This window comes from Sinohyriopsis cumingii, chromosome 3 (assembly GCF_028554795.1).
Source record: "Sinohyriopsis cumingii isolate HCF-2022 chromosome 3, ASM2855479v2, whole genome shotgun sequence".
Lineage (NCBI taxonomy): Eukaryota > Metazoa > Mollusca > Bivalvia > Unionida > Unionidae > Sinohyriopsis > Sinohyriopsis cumingii.
In genome coordinates, this window is record NC_142963.1 from 83,557,968 (window position 1) to 83,575,445 (window position 17,478).

General features: G+C 33.2%; 1 protein-coding gene across 1 annotated transcript in view; it reads right to left on the reverse strand.

Moving 5' to 3' along the window:
* LOC149803214 (transmembrane protein 94-like) overlaps window positions 1–17,478 on the reverse strand; it is a 198,098-nt gene that overhangs the window by 157,911 nt on the left and 22,709 nt on the right. Inside the window, exons 7-9 of the mRNA XM_089952840.1 lie at window positions 7,818–7,904; window positions 4,005–4,118; window positions 2,927–3,094 (exon numbers count right to left, since the gene is read on the reverse strand). Of these exons, the coding sequence (XP_089808966.1) occupies window positions 2,927–3,094; window positions 4,005–4,118; window positions 7,818–7,904 (369 nt within the window). The remainder of the gene's footprint in view (window positions 1–2,926; window positions 3,095–4,004; window positions 4,119–7,817; window positions 7,905–17,478) is intronic.

Sequence of the window (17,478 nt, forward strand, 5' to 3'; positions counted from 1 at the left end):
TCGTACAGAAAATAATTCTCTAAGAGTATGAAAAATAATGTGCAAAAAATATTTCATTTTGGAGAAGAGATTGTGTATTAACAAATATAAGATCCCACAGTGAGCATTTTAAATAATTACATGATCATCAGTATTAAAAATTAAATATATCAGCTGTAATTGCAGCATGCACCAGTAATGTACGTTGTTTGTAATATACGTTGTTTAAATTTAATTAAATATATGCACATTAGTATTTACAAGTTAGAAGATGAATAACCATGAAAAAGACAGATTCCATCACAAATTTCTTCCTGTACCTAATGATCAAAAAATCTGTATGCCCCACTGTGAGACAGACATACATCTTCACAATTGTAAATCTATATTGTTCACTTACCTGATGACTGATTTTACTTGTGTACAAGTGCAGTACCATATTCCATCATCAATTAATATCACTAGTTAAGCGATTCCTTCTAATTTTTGTTTCCACTTCCATTATTACAAAAATCACATGGCTTTGTAGTGGTATTTACATGCTAATTAAATATGCTACAGCTGTATTCAGTCATTCCAAGACAACAGCTGTTTGAGGTCAAGAATCTGCACACCAGATCAGATTAGTGAGGCTACTAATAGGGAAATGAGCCTACCCATGGGTATTATGAATACTGTACCATATAGTCAAAGGAAATGCCAGGTGGTTACTATTGTAAATTTCTCACCAAGTGACATTTTTGAACTTGCCAATGGAACTGACAGCAATTTAAAGTATATCTAGCATGAGCAAAGACCAAAAACAGTTGCCACCTAAGTACAGGAAGAGTACATGCACTTTAAACAAAATCTGAATTGTTGGGAATGGAGAGGTCATTATACTTGCAAAGAAAATTAGCATGCAAAATGGCTATTCTTGGGATTTAACCTAATGGAGACTATATGGATATAACTATTGTAAATATTTAAACCCTGAGGGAGTATAGTATGTATTTTCAAAGTTTACATTTACTGTTTCATTTATAAATGTTTTCTCTCTTTGACAAAAGCTTCAGCATCACGAGGGCAATAAGTTTTAAAAAAAAAAATCCACAAAGAGCTGAACTCACTCTCTCTCATATATCGGACCATACTTGATTTTGATTACAAGGTGCAAAAAAGAAAAATGCAATGGAATACATGTGCATTTTTCTCTTTGTATCTCCCCCCTCCGCCCGGAAAATTGATTTTAGTATTAATGACGCAATTTCCCTATTGATGGTAGTCTGAAATAGCATACAATGATACTTTTAATATTTATGAAACCGGAAGTTATTATAGTCTAATTCCACACAGCATCACAAGTTTTATCCTATCTGTAACTCAATAAATTTTCATGTCACCATCATTATATGTAGCAAAAAGTACATAATATGTTTAAAATACTTCTTGTGAAATAAATTAGGTACTTTTAGTTACATTTAATGATCCTGAATGGAAAGGTTTCTGAGTTACAGGCAGAATAAAATTCGCAATGCTGTGTGGAATGAAGTGAAAAACAGAATGCAAGGTGTTTATCTGGCCTTATCTTATACTCAGCATTGATATATATAAGGATGAAGAATAGAAAATTTACTGATTTGACTTATACTCTGCATCGACTTATAGGCCGGCAAATACGGTTTGGCAATACACATGTAGCATCTGCATAGTAGTTCTGTAGTCAGATCCTAGGCTTGATAGACATTATTTTTGGGGATAAATTATGCAAAGAAGCAACCAAAAATATATTGTCCCTTTTTTCTTCAAGATGGAATAATGCATGCAGGCTGTAGTGGAGATTTATGATTGGTAATCTTAATAACAAAAAGAAAAGTTAAAGACCTAATTTTCTGAGACAACTGTTAATCACCACTTTATGGATTAACTGCTGCATGCTCAGAAATACAGATATATTATTATCAGTTTTGATAGATATATCTTGCTAAGTTGTCAGCATTAGAAAATCTCGATCATTAAATAATGTGAAGCGTCAAGTCAGGAACTGTGTTCATGAGATGTGATCTAGAAATCAAATTCGCATTACTGTGATAAATTTTTTTATATGCATATCAATTTTGAGATAATTCAAGTTCATTATGTTGGAAACTCACCAACATTTTCATTATGAACTTCCGTAAATGGGCTTTAATGTACAGTCTTGTTTTGGAACACAATTTACAAATCTAATGTTGTTTGGGATGAACCTTTAGGTTCTATTATCTACTTAAAAAAAAAAAAGAATATTTATTGCTGAATTAACAAAATCATGGCTTTGGACCTTTCAGATATTTTACATATAATGCAAGGTTTCTTAACTAACATTGTGAGAGCTCTGTTTCCTGATAGTGTTGGCATTTCCTAACTAGGGGAGCTGCTATTGTAACCAAGCAACGTTGAGGATAAAGTATCCCCAGCTTCCTCTGAGAGTATTAGTAAAACATAATCAGAAACTGAAAGTATTGTTTTTCTACTTATAGAAAATGATTGTAAAATTCTGGCTTTTTATAGGGAAGAAAATTGATAGGGATATAATAAAGATATGTGATTGTTATCATAGCGTTGAACACATTTGATTTGACCTGACAGCAATTTCAGGTCAAACCTTGTTAATGAATGCAAAAATGAATTATAATGACTGAATACAGAAGCAGCTAATTAGAGCCAAATGCGTATTGCAGCAATGATTTTCAGCGAAGCCTAACGCAAGTTATTTCCTAAATCTTCCAGTTAAAAAATAATGGAAATGGCTATTTGTTTGTTTGATATTTTAACAGCTCATGGCATAAGCATATTATATCTGGAATCAGGGTATTATAAATGATATTATAATAAAGGATACTATAATAAAGGATAGCTGTAAATTTGATAAACAGCTGTCGGATAAACAGAGCAATATTGTTTATGACTATTAATACAACCAACTTACAGAAACCGATCCAAGTACATGAGTTAGGTTGACTCGTCGAGTCACAACCTTTGCTCTTCCCAGAACTATATCCTTAAACCATTGAAGAACATGACTCCATTGCAAATCCACCCGAGCCTCATCAGCTGATATACTGCTGTCGCTGTCATAACTATCCTCTCCCAGGGGCTGAAATTTACACAACACAATGTGTTAGTTATTTTGCTTAACCAAACCCTATAACAGACTGGAATAGTTCAGTTTAGGGGGAAAAGCTACCTTTTGTATGATTCAAGTCTGCTGACATACCATTTCCACCTTCAGGTACAATTCAATTCAATTTTGTTCGAACAACATTGTGAGATTAATGGAATCTATGACAGAGTTGGCACAAAGACAAGGAAATTCAAGATAAGGAGCACAATGTCACAGGCAAGGCTATACTAGCAGAACTGACACCAAGATATGGTGAATGGGCAGATTAATTGACACTGATCTGAAAAATGTGGGTTACAATGTAAAATTAAACACCCATTTTGCAATTTTATGTATTGCTGAACCATTATAATAGTCACATCACGAGACAATCATCACGTGGCAGTCAAATTATAAATCCACATGACCATAACAACCATTCTGAATGTGCAAAGTTGTACCTAACTGGTTCCTCAATATTGATGGAATAGCCAATTATCTGCCAATTAAGCCCTCTAGTTTGAAGGTCGGGCTGTGCAATTCCATGTGGATTTACAAGTGGTTAAATGTCAGATTTGAACCAGAAAGATTTTGTACAGACTGGCAAAGGCCCCTTCAACTGACTGTGACAACTGAGCCATGAGAAGTACTGGCAAGTTCCTAACAAAATTCATTATGAGCACTGATGTGTTGCAGAGAGGTCTGTCCACAATTTATTATAATGGTTCAGTTTTATGAAAAGGTGAGACCAGATGTTCACAACATCCATCAATATCATTCCATTTTTTGGGAGATGATTTATCATTCTAATTTTTACTCTGATGGGAACAGCTGGGGCACCAACAGGAGAGGTGTAAGCACATGTACAGAATATGTAATTAAATATGACCATGAAAACTGTTACCTTTGCTCCCTTGGCAGCCTCAAAAGCTGTAAAGACCTTGGCTTGCCCATACAGATTCAGCAGGTGCCATAACACAGGGAAAAGAAGGGGCACCAAAGGAAGAAGTGTGTGTACCTGCAGAAAATGTAGAGAAACTATTAATTCATTCAGTGGTCAAGAAAAAAAAAATGTAGTGTAAAGACAGTATAATTTAACAGAAGCATAAATAAATATAACTAAATCACATTTTAAAATAAAAACATATGCCAGAATTTATTTGCTTTCAACTCCATGACTATACTGAAGAGTCATTAATAAGGGGCTAATATGATAATGTTAGCTGCATATGTGCATTTTAAAAAAAATATCTCTAGCAAATAAAAATATACAGCTATCGAGCAGGGATCTTTAGTAGTGTTTATCTTAAACTGTATCACAATAAAAACTAAAGATGCAATCTGAGGTATACGTGTAAAGATAAGCACATATTATGCTAAATATCTTTGCATATTTACATGTATATATTCTATAATAATTGGGCATAAATTCTGTTTCATATAAATAGCTGACCTTCCATATTTACCAAATAAACAGACAAGAACAACACAGAGAATACTGTCAGTATGATTATGCAGAAATTTAGAAAGTTCACTAAAAGCTAACAAGCCTGGAAGAAAGGATGCAAAAAAAGTAACATACACTTAACATGTCACCTATTAATGGGGATGAGATTGCCAGTGAGTTACTTATAATTAGTGCTTACTTAGGTTTAACATACATGTGATTATACCAGCAAAAGGAAAAAATATCATTTGTTAAAGGCCATCTACCACATACACCATTTTATAGTTGAAATCTACTGTTTAGAAAAATAAAACTTTAATTTATTTTTTAAAACCCAGTATTTATATGCATTCTATCTGTACATTATGGAAACCAGCCAGAATCAGTCTACTGGGTACCGGAACTGTTTTAGCAGTGCAATGATGCATGGTTAAATAATTAGATCATGAACTAACATGTATACACAATACGCTGTTCATTGATTACCTTACTGTTGCAGTCTGAAGAGTTTAGTCCAAAAAAGGACATCTTTTGAGGTATTATAAATAATAAAGGATCAAATATGGTCCATGATGGCTTTTGAGTCTTTGATTAAAAATCTATCACCTCCTTTGCTGGAGATGATATCAAAAGGAAAAATCAATCAGAAAATTAATTAGGTGGAAACATCTTTTTGATTAAATATTTTGAAATTTTGTTCTTGTTTAATTGCTGCATTATTTAAGATGTTTCAAGCTTTAGGTTACTGAATAATACTTGAGCTGTTCCTTGCTCACACTTACATTAGTATAATGTAACAGTGATTAAATACCATAAGCAACACCTAGGAACAATGATAAAAGTATAACAAGAAGTTGTATAAACAAGACTTGCTTCAGATGCTAATGAACTTCAGCATTATTGCTCTGGTGATTAAGGATGACACTGAAAGAGCATTTAGACAACTGTTAACAACAGGACTTAGTGGAAAAATATTGTTTTACATGAAATAATTTGAGTTATCGAATAAACACAAAAGTCAATTTTATATGATCTAGTTTATATATTTTCATATCTGAAGTACAACAACTGCAATGCCAAGTGCCAATAATAATATTAAAAGAATAAAGCAACTTCGGGCACATGGAAATTGGATTCAAGGCTGGTGTAATTACAGTTGGGGCTTCCATTTTTTAAAGTCACCAGCGCTTGGGCCTTTGTTGGAAATTTTTTATTTTGAGCTCTGCAGGGCAAGGGAGAACTATTTCACCAGGTCTGCCAATGCTGGGCTAAAAAAGAAGGAGATAGCCTGAATAATGGATGTGCAGACAGATGAAAATGATCACAATATCCCTGAAGCTTCTTAACCCTTTATGTCATTGAGCATAGTGACAAAGTGCAGCACGCTATAAATAGAACACCTGTTCCCTAGTCGACAGCATAAGCATAGGCCTGCCTGTGAACTGTTAAGCAATGTAGTATATGTTACGTTTAACAGCAGTTTTAACCATTTTACATATTTGGTACACATCTATTATATGTGGAAAAATTTAAGAGTAAAGTGCGATTGTTATAGCTATGTAATTATTCTTCTCAGAAGAATTTTTTATGTGCTTTAAAATCGAGAGAGAACTCATTCACCATCAGGTCAGTGAGGCTGCATGACCAACCGTAGCTGCCATTTCCGATACTCGAAATTTACAAGGTTTTTGTGTGCGTCTACATCACTAAGTCATCTGAATTTGGTAATTTATAAAAACTAATTGCTGCCTACATCAATATCAGAGCCTTTACCTAAGTTATTAAATCTTTCGTGGTTTTGATTCTAATCGTGAAAACTTCATATGTACTAAACGAAATCAGCGGCCGCCATTTTGGAGAGTGGAGATTACGACCCAGTTACTTTAAATAGCAGATATCAACCAGTGCATAAATAGCGACCACATGATCTGACGTAATTGTCATTCACAGAAATGAATGTAGTATCTAATAGGGGGGTTTTCGTCGAAGGTGGCGCTACGAAAACCAGCTCAAAATGGATGATGTTTACAGCAGGCATCAAAAGGTGCTTTCATGCGTATCTTGTAGAGGCATCAAAAGGTGCTTCCATGCGAATGGAGTAGAGGCGTCCAAAGACGCTTGCATGAGGTAAAGGGTTAAACAAGAATAATATGAATGGCATATTTTACATCTGCCCCACATTCAAAAGTTCCCTCAACTTCCAACTTTTAAAGTGAGGCAGATGTAAAATGTGCCATTCACATTTCAGGCAGGTGTGTACAAAGTGTGACAATAAGCAGTTTTTAATTTCATTTCAAGCGGATGTATACAAAGTGTGACAATAAGTAGTTATTAATTTCATTTCAGAAGTTTCCTAAGGCATAAAGTATCAGCAAATTTGTGAGAACAAATCTGGAATCCACCTCAGTACTCCTGCTAGCAAAACTTATTTGCCATTAAATCAACCTAGCTACATACAAATGTTCTGTCTTCTGGTTTTGAGGGAAAAAAAGCTATTATTGTAATTGTTCACTTTTAAAATTTATCATTTTGTTATTATCTAAGAATGCACAAATAAAATTCAGGATCAGAGCTGAAATGAAGACTAAAACAATACATTTTGTCTTTCTCATTTTATCTAAAGGATAAGAGTCAACTTTATTCTTTTTTTGTATCATTACATAAGCTGTAGACTATTTCAAATGGTGTATATTGCCATTTCTTAGCAGTTCCTTCCAATGTTCTTTGAACAGCACATCCATGTTAAAATATCATCTAGAATTTACACTGAATATTTCAGCACAAACCCTAACTTTTTACATTCAATCTAAAGGCATAGAAATTTTCACATGTTTGTATGTTTTAAAGTTGCATTGATATTCACAATACACCATTTTGACGTCCACCCTAATTTCTCATTGAGGAATGCGAGAAAAATCTTTCAAATTATACATCAATATAAGGTAAGAAAATTCCACTCTCTGGATCAGAATTGTGTCAGGCATATGACCCATCATTTTCCTACACCAATGCCTGCATAGCTTGAAGGATGATTCTAATGATGCAAAATGATAAAACAAACACACAAACAAGGTAAGGGCTGTTCCAGTAAAATATAAATGGGACCCAGGGAAGGCACCTTTTTTATAGAATAGTCAACCATAGATGCATTTAGAATTTGTATTGTTTTCATATGAACTCACTGGGTAATATGAGTACCCTAGCATATATTTTTAAAAATGTGCCATCCTTGAGTACTATGTTTAAATGGAATAACCCTAGGTCAATTACCTGTATTACAAGAATCATCTCTGTCCACTCTCCCACATGTCCCCTCAAGTACAAATGCCTCAGAACATTCACAATCACCATGACAACCTGAATAAAAGAAAAAATCATTTCCATATATGAAAGACTTGTTGTTTTTCCAGGAAAACATGTTATCTGCCAAAAGTACATTAAAAATTTAGCATTCGCCCACATACACAATTTAGAATTCGTAACATTTCATCGGAACTCCTGGTAATGAGATTACCTATGCAGATATATTCTTTTTAAGCTGCATTTCCTGGTTACTGTGTATGTTTCTATAGAAACGCCCTTGTCAATAATGGAAAATATGCTTAACCCCCAAACAAAAACAACAGCCTATTAATACTGAAAATGTCTATTGGACCTTACAACAGACTGAGGATTTCAGTCACCTTGATAATGTTAGGTTCAGCAATTTCATAATCCCATTTGCTAATGCGACTTATCACAGTTGGTAAACTTTAACTAAAGTGCATGCAGTTTAATCTGTTTGATATTGCAACATGTTAAAACATTACTCTATGATTCTGATAGGTCCAAATAAGCCCATTAAATTCATGTGCAGTATTCTCCTTACTGATTGACCATTATCAATTTTCCTAAATCTGCCAGCTGGAACTTTTGCTTTTACTATTACTATGAACATTTCGGCAGCCATTTATCAAATCAATTCACAAAATGGAATCAGAAAAAAATGGTCATGTCTGTCTGATCATGGCCAATTTACCCCACAAGGGTATAATATATCATACTCTGAAAAATGGCATAAAATCCTAGGACATGAACAACAAATAAAACCAAGGGCATATATCAGCTGATAGTCAGTGTGGGGATGGGAGGAATACCTGTAGGAATCTGTCCAATATAAAGCGTGGTTTAAAAGCTGCTATTAGAATTAAATAAACTCACCTCTGTTCATAGAAGAATGTGAACATAAAATGGTCTCCCAAATGACAGATCTATAAACAACCAGAGCATTTTTATGGGATAAAATAGCTAAACTGAGCCACTGAGTAATGTTTCTTATAAGATGCAATTCTGACTCTAAATAAAATTTATTTATGTCTTCTGTAGTCTACTGTTCCAACTCAAATAATGCAAATATCTAGTCAAAAATACATTTCAGATAAATCAGGGAATTTCCATATCCAGTAAGTATCCTTGCATATGAATATCCCAACAATGAAATATTTAGTAGTAAAACTGACACACTCTTGTGTTAATATGGATTGTCTACCCTATCAAACTATGTGACATCACACGCAATGGACAATCTGTGTTGAAAAATTATTTTGTCTGTACAATATTTGGAAGGACAATTGCTCTTGAATTAATAATTTGTAACAAAAAATATTTACTTTTAAATGTTGATGGATTTAGTACTGCATCTGGGACTATCTTATTTTTGTCCAACAAACAAATGGTGCATAATCTGAGGCAGAATGAATGAATTATTCATTCTTCTTTCACTCTAAATAATATCAATTAAAATAAAACGTGATAAAAAGAATCTCAAACTGGTAATGATTTAATATTAAATTTATGAAACTTGCTGAATAATGTCCAGCTTTTGCTGGGGTCTCGAATGGTCGATTGGTCTAAAGTGCTCCCCGTTACGGATCACTGCCATCTCACCTCTGTGTGGGTTTGAGTCTAGGATTTGGGCAATGTGGGTATGTGAGAAAGCTTGCCAGTAGCTTCTCGTGGGTTGGTGGTTCTTACCGGGTTCTTCCTCCACCATTAATACTGGCCACCATGTATAGCCTATCGTGTGCTGAAAAATGGTGTTAAACCCCACAACAACAACCAGCTTTTGCTTGAAAAGGCTCTCAAAAGCTGGGTATTATTCAACTCATTTAATAAATTCAATATTAAGTCATTACTCATTTGAGTTCCTCTAAATAATTAAAACAGGACAACTAAATTCAATAAAATTCTCTAAGTGATCATGTTTTCCAATTCCATGCATGTATTTCTGTCATTCTGGATAAATATCTCTGATAACTGTATTTGCAGGTAAAAACTAGAAATATGGCCACACAAGACAAATGCTCCAGGAGTATGATACAATTAAACAACCTTAGTTCAGTATACACCACTCATTCATTTTATCATGCATTGATAACTTGCAAGGCCACTAAAATGTGGAGGTAGGTGTTGATCTTGTGTATTTTCTTATAGAAAAGGCAGAAAATATGATCTGGTTTGTTTGGTATTTAACAAGCATTATGAAAATTAATAATAGAAAGCTCAATATATTTTTAATTTTATCATTGAAAATGGCAGTTAGTGTGCTTTAATTTGGAACTAACGTCAAATTCACAATAAGAAAATTCACATAATCTCTAACATTGTCTTTGACAAGGATATTTTCTCAATAAATAACATCTGAAGAAAAAAAAATGAAAATTCCAACTGATGCCAATATCATAAGAAGTAAATACAGATTAAGAAAGTCATGTCAAGTGAAATGTGTGTTTTAAATTGCATTTTTAAATTCAGTTTCAATGTAATTATTACAAATGTGACATAACCTCTTCTATCTAATTATGAAAAGATTCAGTTGACTGTCGTTGTACTTCCTGCCAGTGCTTCCATGACAACTTAATTAAGTGCTTACAGAGCAGTTAAGCTGGATTTATTTTGACAATGATTGAGAACTTAATGGTCTTTTGGTATGGCAACATAAGCTAATTAACCAATGAACTGTCTCATCCAATATTATAATACATAAAAGGTGCCAACATAACATGGATACCTCTTTGTGAGGTTAGCCCAATTCCATGTTAATATTACACACCTTAGACAGCTTAAAGGTCGTTGGTTTTGCATTATCTGTGGATTGTTCTTTACAATTTGCATTGATACATTTGAACATAAACTTACAAGTTCAAATAGAATGTAAATTCTCTTTCTGTTCAGTGAATCTTTTATTAATCCCAATGAAGTGTTCAAGGACCATGCAAATACTGTGTGCCAAATGTTTTTATAAGTACAAAATGTCACAGGGTCGTGTCAGGTAATTGCATACATGCCAACCCCTGGCAAGGAAAAAGTGTAATCCAAGCAGACAAAAAGAGTAATCCTAGCAGAAAAAGTGTAATCCACATACAACATGATAAAAATTCAATGAGCATATGTACAAAATGATTTTTTTTATCCCTCTGGAATTTTAAAGAACCAATATTCCTTTCATAACCTGACAAAGAAGAGGAAATTTATATCTTACAGTTATTAGGCCTTTTAGCTGGGAAATAAGATGAAAAAAATCAATTCTATCCATATGAAGTACATTGTCAGGTAGAGTGGAGTGCCAACCTGATACTTCAGGAGTTCTTCTAACATATCAGCAGCTTTTCCTGCAACATGGTGCATCAAATGATAGAGACAACCTGATATGTACAATGATGGAGACATTTTTCAAAATATAGAATGCAACTCCTTTATGAATTCCAGTCATCACTGATGCAGTATCAGCTTAAAACCCCATACAATTATGCCAACTTACGTTTATTCAAAGTATTATCAAGCAAATAAATGTTTTAAAATCTCTAGTGGAATCTACTGTTAATTCTGTTAATGAAAGAAGAGCACTCTGACTTTGCCCTTTACATTGTCAAAGTCTCGTACACAGACTGGGTACAACTTTTTCTCACAATTACTACTCCTGTCTGTTGCAGTACTAAACGGCCAAATTTCCATGGCTTCTGCAATTTTATGTGAAGTATCTTCTGCTAAACACCTAACAATATTAGATGATTTTCTTCTTGCACATGCATATTTTCTGCAATTTTGGAATCAGGAAACATCTGTCTGAACAAAGGACCAATGTAGTTTTCAACCACTAAAGGCTGTCTGTGTTTTATTAAGAACTCTGTAGATAACACATCTGCATTTATAAAATTTATGTCCACAATTTAGTTCTGCTGTATAAAAAGAAGTTACCTCAGTACTGGAGTTAGTAAACGAGCTAATTCAAGGTTTCTTGTTTTACCACCATGACCAATATTAAAATCCTTTCCACGCATCCATGCAAGTGCATGAAGATCACTAGAATGGAATGCTGTATTGTGTTATTCATGTATTCATCTCTGAATTGGTTTCTCGTCTTTTCCTAATTCATCTGTGAAATTATTTTAAAAATATTTTTGCTCTAACACGTATCGACTAAAATAAATGATGAATTTTAGTGCCAAATACCTACAGACTGGTTCTGTTCTGAATAAGAATAAAGAATCTACGAGCAAAGATTAAAAGTTAGAAAACCAGTCTGTTCTCTCCTAAGCCATACAGCTGCTATAAATAGAAACTGAGGTCAAAAGTTCAAAGTAGAAACCAGAATGTTGCAATAAATAGAACATAATACTGTTAGGAAAGTGCATGCAAGTCTTCGGACAAGCATACTCTTATGTCGTAGTTACATAGAAGCTGTCTTTTCTAGAATATGGTCAGTGGGATTAATGGGATGTTAATAAAAAATGAGAAAACAAATTATTTTTTTGGAGGAGGATATACTGAAAATGCATAATCCGAATACAGTTACGCATAATGCATAATTTGGTGAAAAAAAGCGCAATGATTAAGCCAAAAGCGTAATGGTTGGCATGTATGTAATTGTCATGTGTTATTGATGAAGTGATATTTAAAATAGCTATCGTAAGGAATTAACCAGTGCAAACATACTGAAGGGTCAGCTCTGGCAGTTTATGAAAATTTTTTTATTTTTGTTTTATTGTAGATGTAAAAAAAATCATTAATTTACGTGAATAATGTTAAAACTTAACATTCTATTTAGTAAAGAAGCGAATTCTTTATAATAAAATAATTATTTCGTCACAAAAATAATTCACAGGTGATACAAGAGAACATGTAGGACTTTTCTTGTTTAGAAGAAATGAAATCAGGAGGTAGGCGTGGAGCAACCCAAACAATCGGGAGTTTTTTCCCCTCCTGGCATGAAAGTTGACAGGTATGGTGTAAGGTCACTTACATCAAAGAAAACTACTACTCAGCTTTTACTGTATTAGCATAATTTTTGAAGCATTATTTCCAAAACTTTATTATTGTAGTTTAGAGAGATCATAAAAGTTGAGCGCAATGGTGCTTATGATTCAACTCCAAGGAATGTACTTAATTCTGCATGTAATCAAACATACAACGTAGATGCGGTGGCACCATTATGTGAATATGTTCAATAGCCTAATTGCGAACCTTGAATTGAACCGTATTGCTTGTTTGTCGTGTTGTCATGCTGGGATTACATTTTAATGAGAATAGGTATTTACAATTTCAAAGCAAAGTAAAAACATAATTACCAGTGCACTGATATAAAATGTCCAATGCAATAATGCATAAACAAACAATAATAGAGTGAAAAGGGAGAGGTAGTGTTACAGGAACTCGCGATTGCTAAATTTTTTTCATTGTTCAATCAAATTATATACAAATCTAAATTAGGCAGAAACAATAAGAAAACAGAAAATTAAATTACTTTTCAAACAAGTTTATACCATTTTTTTTTAATAATCCTGCACGCCAACCTCGAGATAAGTATAAATGCTAAATAAATGCATTTAGAACTTACCTTGTGCATCTTGAGATGCTTCAGAGTTGCATGGACTTTTTAGTGCTTATACCTGTTCAGTTTGGGAGTTGGCTTATAAGCAAACGGGCTTATATGCGAGTATATATGGTAATTAAAAGACTCTCATCAATTTACTGACTTAATTGACTTCCTCAGCTGTAATATGACAACAGAGATTATAATGGTCATGAATAGATTTTAAATGCCTTCTTCTGATCTAATATTCATAAATATTAAAATCCATTATACGACTATTTGCGTAGGGAAATGAAATTTATACTTCACTTGTTATAACACCACATCTCATGTTTACCCCCAACTGTTCAACAAAATATTAGTCTCCCTCACTATTGCATGCCATAGTCAATGTTTAGAGACCCCCACTGCTAGTGAGTTATCAAGAGAGAGGTGAGTAAGGAAACAGTCTAAATCAAACAGGGGCCAAACTTCAATCAAAATTTGACAAAAAACCCACTCATAAATCATCACTTGACCGAGGTCTTCCTAATACTGAGCTTCATACCAAATCTGGTTTCAATGCAACAAGTCTTTCAAAAAGTTATTCTGCAATGAAATATATGATACATGAGCAAAGTTCTAAATAAACAAGAGGCCAAATTGGCCTGATATCGTTCACCTGCTTTAATATCCTAAAAGTTGACCACTTTACTAAGCAGGCTTATGTAGGAAGAGCATAACCTATGTAAACTATCTCACCAACTTTATATCAAGTCAACCATACTTATGCATGATATCTCACCAACTTTATATCACTTTGACCATACTTATTTTATGACAGTATATCTCACCAACTTTATATCCTGTCAACCGTACTTTTTTTTATGACAGTATGATATATCTCAGCAACTGTATATCATGTCGACCATACTTATTTTATGACAGTATGATACATCTCAGCAACAATATATTATGTCAACCATACTTAATTTATGACAGTATGATATATCTCACCAACTTTATATCATGTCAACCATACTTAATTTATGACAGCATGATATATCTCACCAACTTTATATCATGCTGACCATACTTATTTTATGACAGTATGATATATCTCACCAACTTTATGTCCCGTTGACCATACTTATTTTATGACAGTATGATATATCTCAGCAACTTTATATCACATTGACCAGGCTTATGTAGTAAAAACATAACCTATGTCAACTATCTCACCAACTTTATATCACGTCAACCATAATTATTTTATGACAGTATGATATCTCACCAACTTTATATCATGTCGACCATAATTATTTTATGACAGTATGATATCTCACCAACTTTATATCACATCGACCGGACTTATTTTATGACAGTATGATATATCTCAGCAACTTTATATCACGTCGACCATATTTATTTTATGGCAGTATAATATATCTCAGCAACTTTATATCATGTCGAACATACTTATTTTATAACAGTATGATATATCTCACCAACTTGATATCCCATCAACCATACTTATTTTATGACAGTATGATATACCTAACCAACTTTATATCACGTTGACCATACTTATTTTATGACAGTATTGTATATCTCACCAACTTTATATCACATCAACCATACTTATTTTATGACAGTATGATGATAAAATCCTTTCTAAAGATAAAGGCATAATTTTTATATGCAGTTTTTGGCTCAAAGCTAAGTTTGCTGCTTTAGTTTTAAATATTGGTCTATAGAGTCATATAGCTTCTATATGAAATGAAATTAGAATTAAGAGTACACTTTTAAGGCCATATTTTTCTTTACTTTGTTAATTAAATCTAGAAGTGTATCAGGAGAAAATCATATTGGGGTATTGTATTTTTATTAAATACAAATTTTAAACAATTGTGAGCAATGGGAATAGGTCCGTGAAATGCCATAAAACAATGCACAATGCATATGCCTATTTACAAATTTTATAAACTGTTTAATAAAAATGCATTCATTCTTTATTCAAAAAATTACTTTTTTATTTGATTGCATTGTTTTCCAATTGAAGATCACTTTGTAATCCCAAACCGTTGATTCTCAAAAGTTAACATCATGGGTTAATTCCCTTGCTTTCATTTAAAAAAATCAAAGCATACTATATCAGAAAAAAGACTGAATAACATTCAGATTAGAATTACTTCTAATTAAGCTGAATTATTTTAATAAGTGAAGATCCTGCTCATAACAAAACTATTTCGACATGTTGAAAATATAAGTCTGTTTACTATGTTTGATAAATAAAATTATCAGAAATTTTTAAGTGCAACAATATAGTGCTTTGCGCACAAATATCATTGACCCAGCATCGCCCAGATCGATAATATTGATGAAATTCTACTATACTTTGATCTCATTTCTGCGCTAACTGACGATAAGATGGGGATCAAAAGTGTAAGAATTAGCACAATTGACTTTGGATACATTTAAGCCGTTTTGTGTTAATATGGAATATAAAGGTTATTTTATTACAAAGCAAGCCAACCTTGGAAGCCGACTGGATTCTTTTAAGAGTGCCAAATTTTTTTTGAGGGGTTATACAAAGTCAGTTGAGACATGGATGAAATTCTAGCGTACTTTGATCTCATTCTTGGATGGACTGATGGGGCTCAAAAGCGCGAGAATTACTATGACTGGTGCAGATTTGTAAAAATCCAACTTTAGTCATTTCAGTTTCAGAAGATGTGTTGCCTGTAATGATAACTTTTCACAGCACGAAAAAGCTAAAAATAATATTTATGCACCCAAAGAATGCATTGTGCATGTGCAGGAGAAGTGTTCTGTTGATGAGATGCTGCAGTGGAATAGAATTTTATGTCAAAGTACACATTTTTATATTTTTAAAATAAAATTTCAGTTGAAGTGCATTTTCTGACAACGAATGTTTGAATGATTTAAATGATGTCCCACAACTTACGACAAAAAAATCTGATGTGTCCCAGAACATATTGTACACAACGAAATTACTTTAAAAAATAATTTATTGTGTCCCAACAAAGACAGTGTCCCAACATATATGGTAAATACAGTATTGTTGACAAATGTTAATCCTCATAAAAGTGTGTCTCATTTTATCTATGCATGACTGTAAAATATTAAACTTGCTGCCTGAAGCGCACATGCTAAAGAAACACTATATAAATAATAAGGAAGATTACTTAAGATCATAATTCACTGGTTTTTGGACAAAGCCACAGAATCAACATCACGGCAACCAAGTCAGTCAGGACACACAAATGTTTTATGCTGAGTTAATAATCCTTAAACTGTTTAATTAAACAAGTCCAGTATTCTTAACACCATGGATAATTAGGTTCAATCTTTCACACATTTTGGTATGAGCCCAAAATTATCCATTCAGGATGAATCTGTTTGAATGTGGTTGAAGATGGTTTGTACATGAGGCTGGCTAAAATGAAGCAATTCCATAATTTTTCAATTTAGTTAGCATCTTCGCACTTTGATGGGCCCTAAAAACTGCTTGCAATCTGCATTGATCAAAGCGCAGCTGGTCAAGTGTTTGTTTCACATGTGGATGATGACATTGTCCAAACTTATTGTGATCAAGTTTAATTTTACCACTCCTCAGCCAGTGTTAATGCCATAGCCATCAACAATTAAGGACAGTGTTTTAAGGAGGAGATCATACAACTGATTAGCTTAGTGTTGTTGGCTGCATTGGTTCTGTTTTATTTTGAACTTAAGTTATTTATTTTATTAGGTGTATTGAAATGTGTCTATAAAGGCAGAAGCAAAGTTTCAACTACAGTAGCAGCTGTTATTTGTTGTGATCGTAGTTTTGTTCTTTTGTATTCTTTATTTGGGAATTTGTATAGATTACTCTATGAAATGAAATGCTGAAAAATATGCAAACTTTTGTAGGCAAAGCCACGAATTTAGTACCCAAGAAAATGACCATAAAATCTAAGACTGACAAAAATAAATGATACTACATTATTCTGAGGTTGATCAGAAGTGGTTCAAAACTATGGCCTCCAGGGTGGTAACACAACTTGCCAATCAGATGCAAGATTGCCTCATTCGTATGCC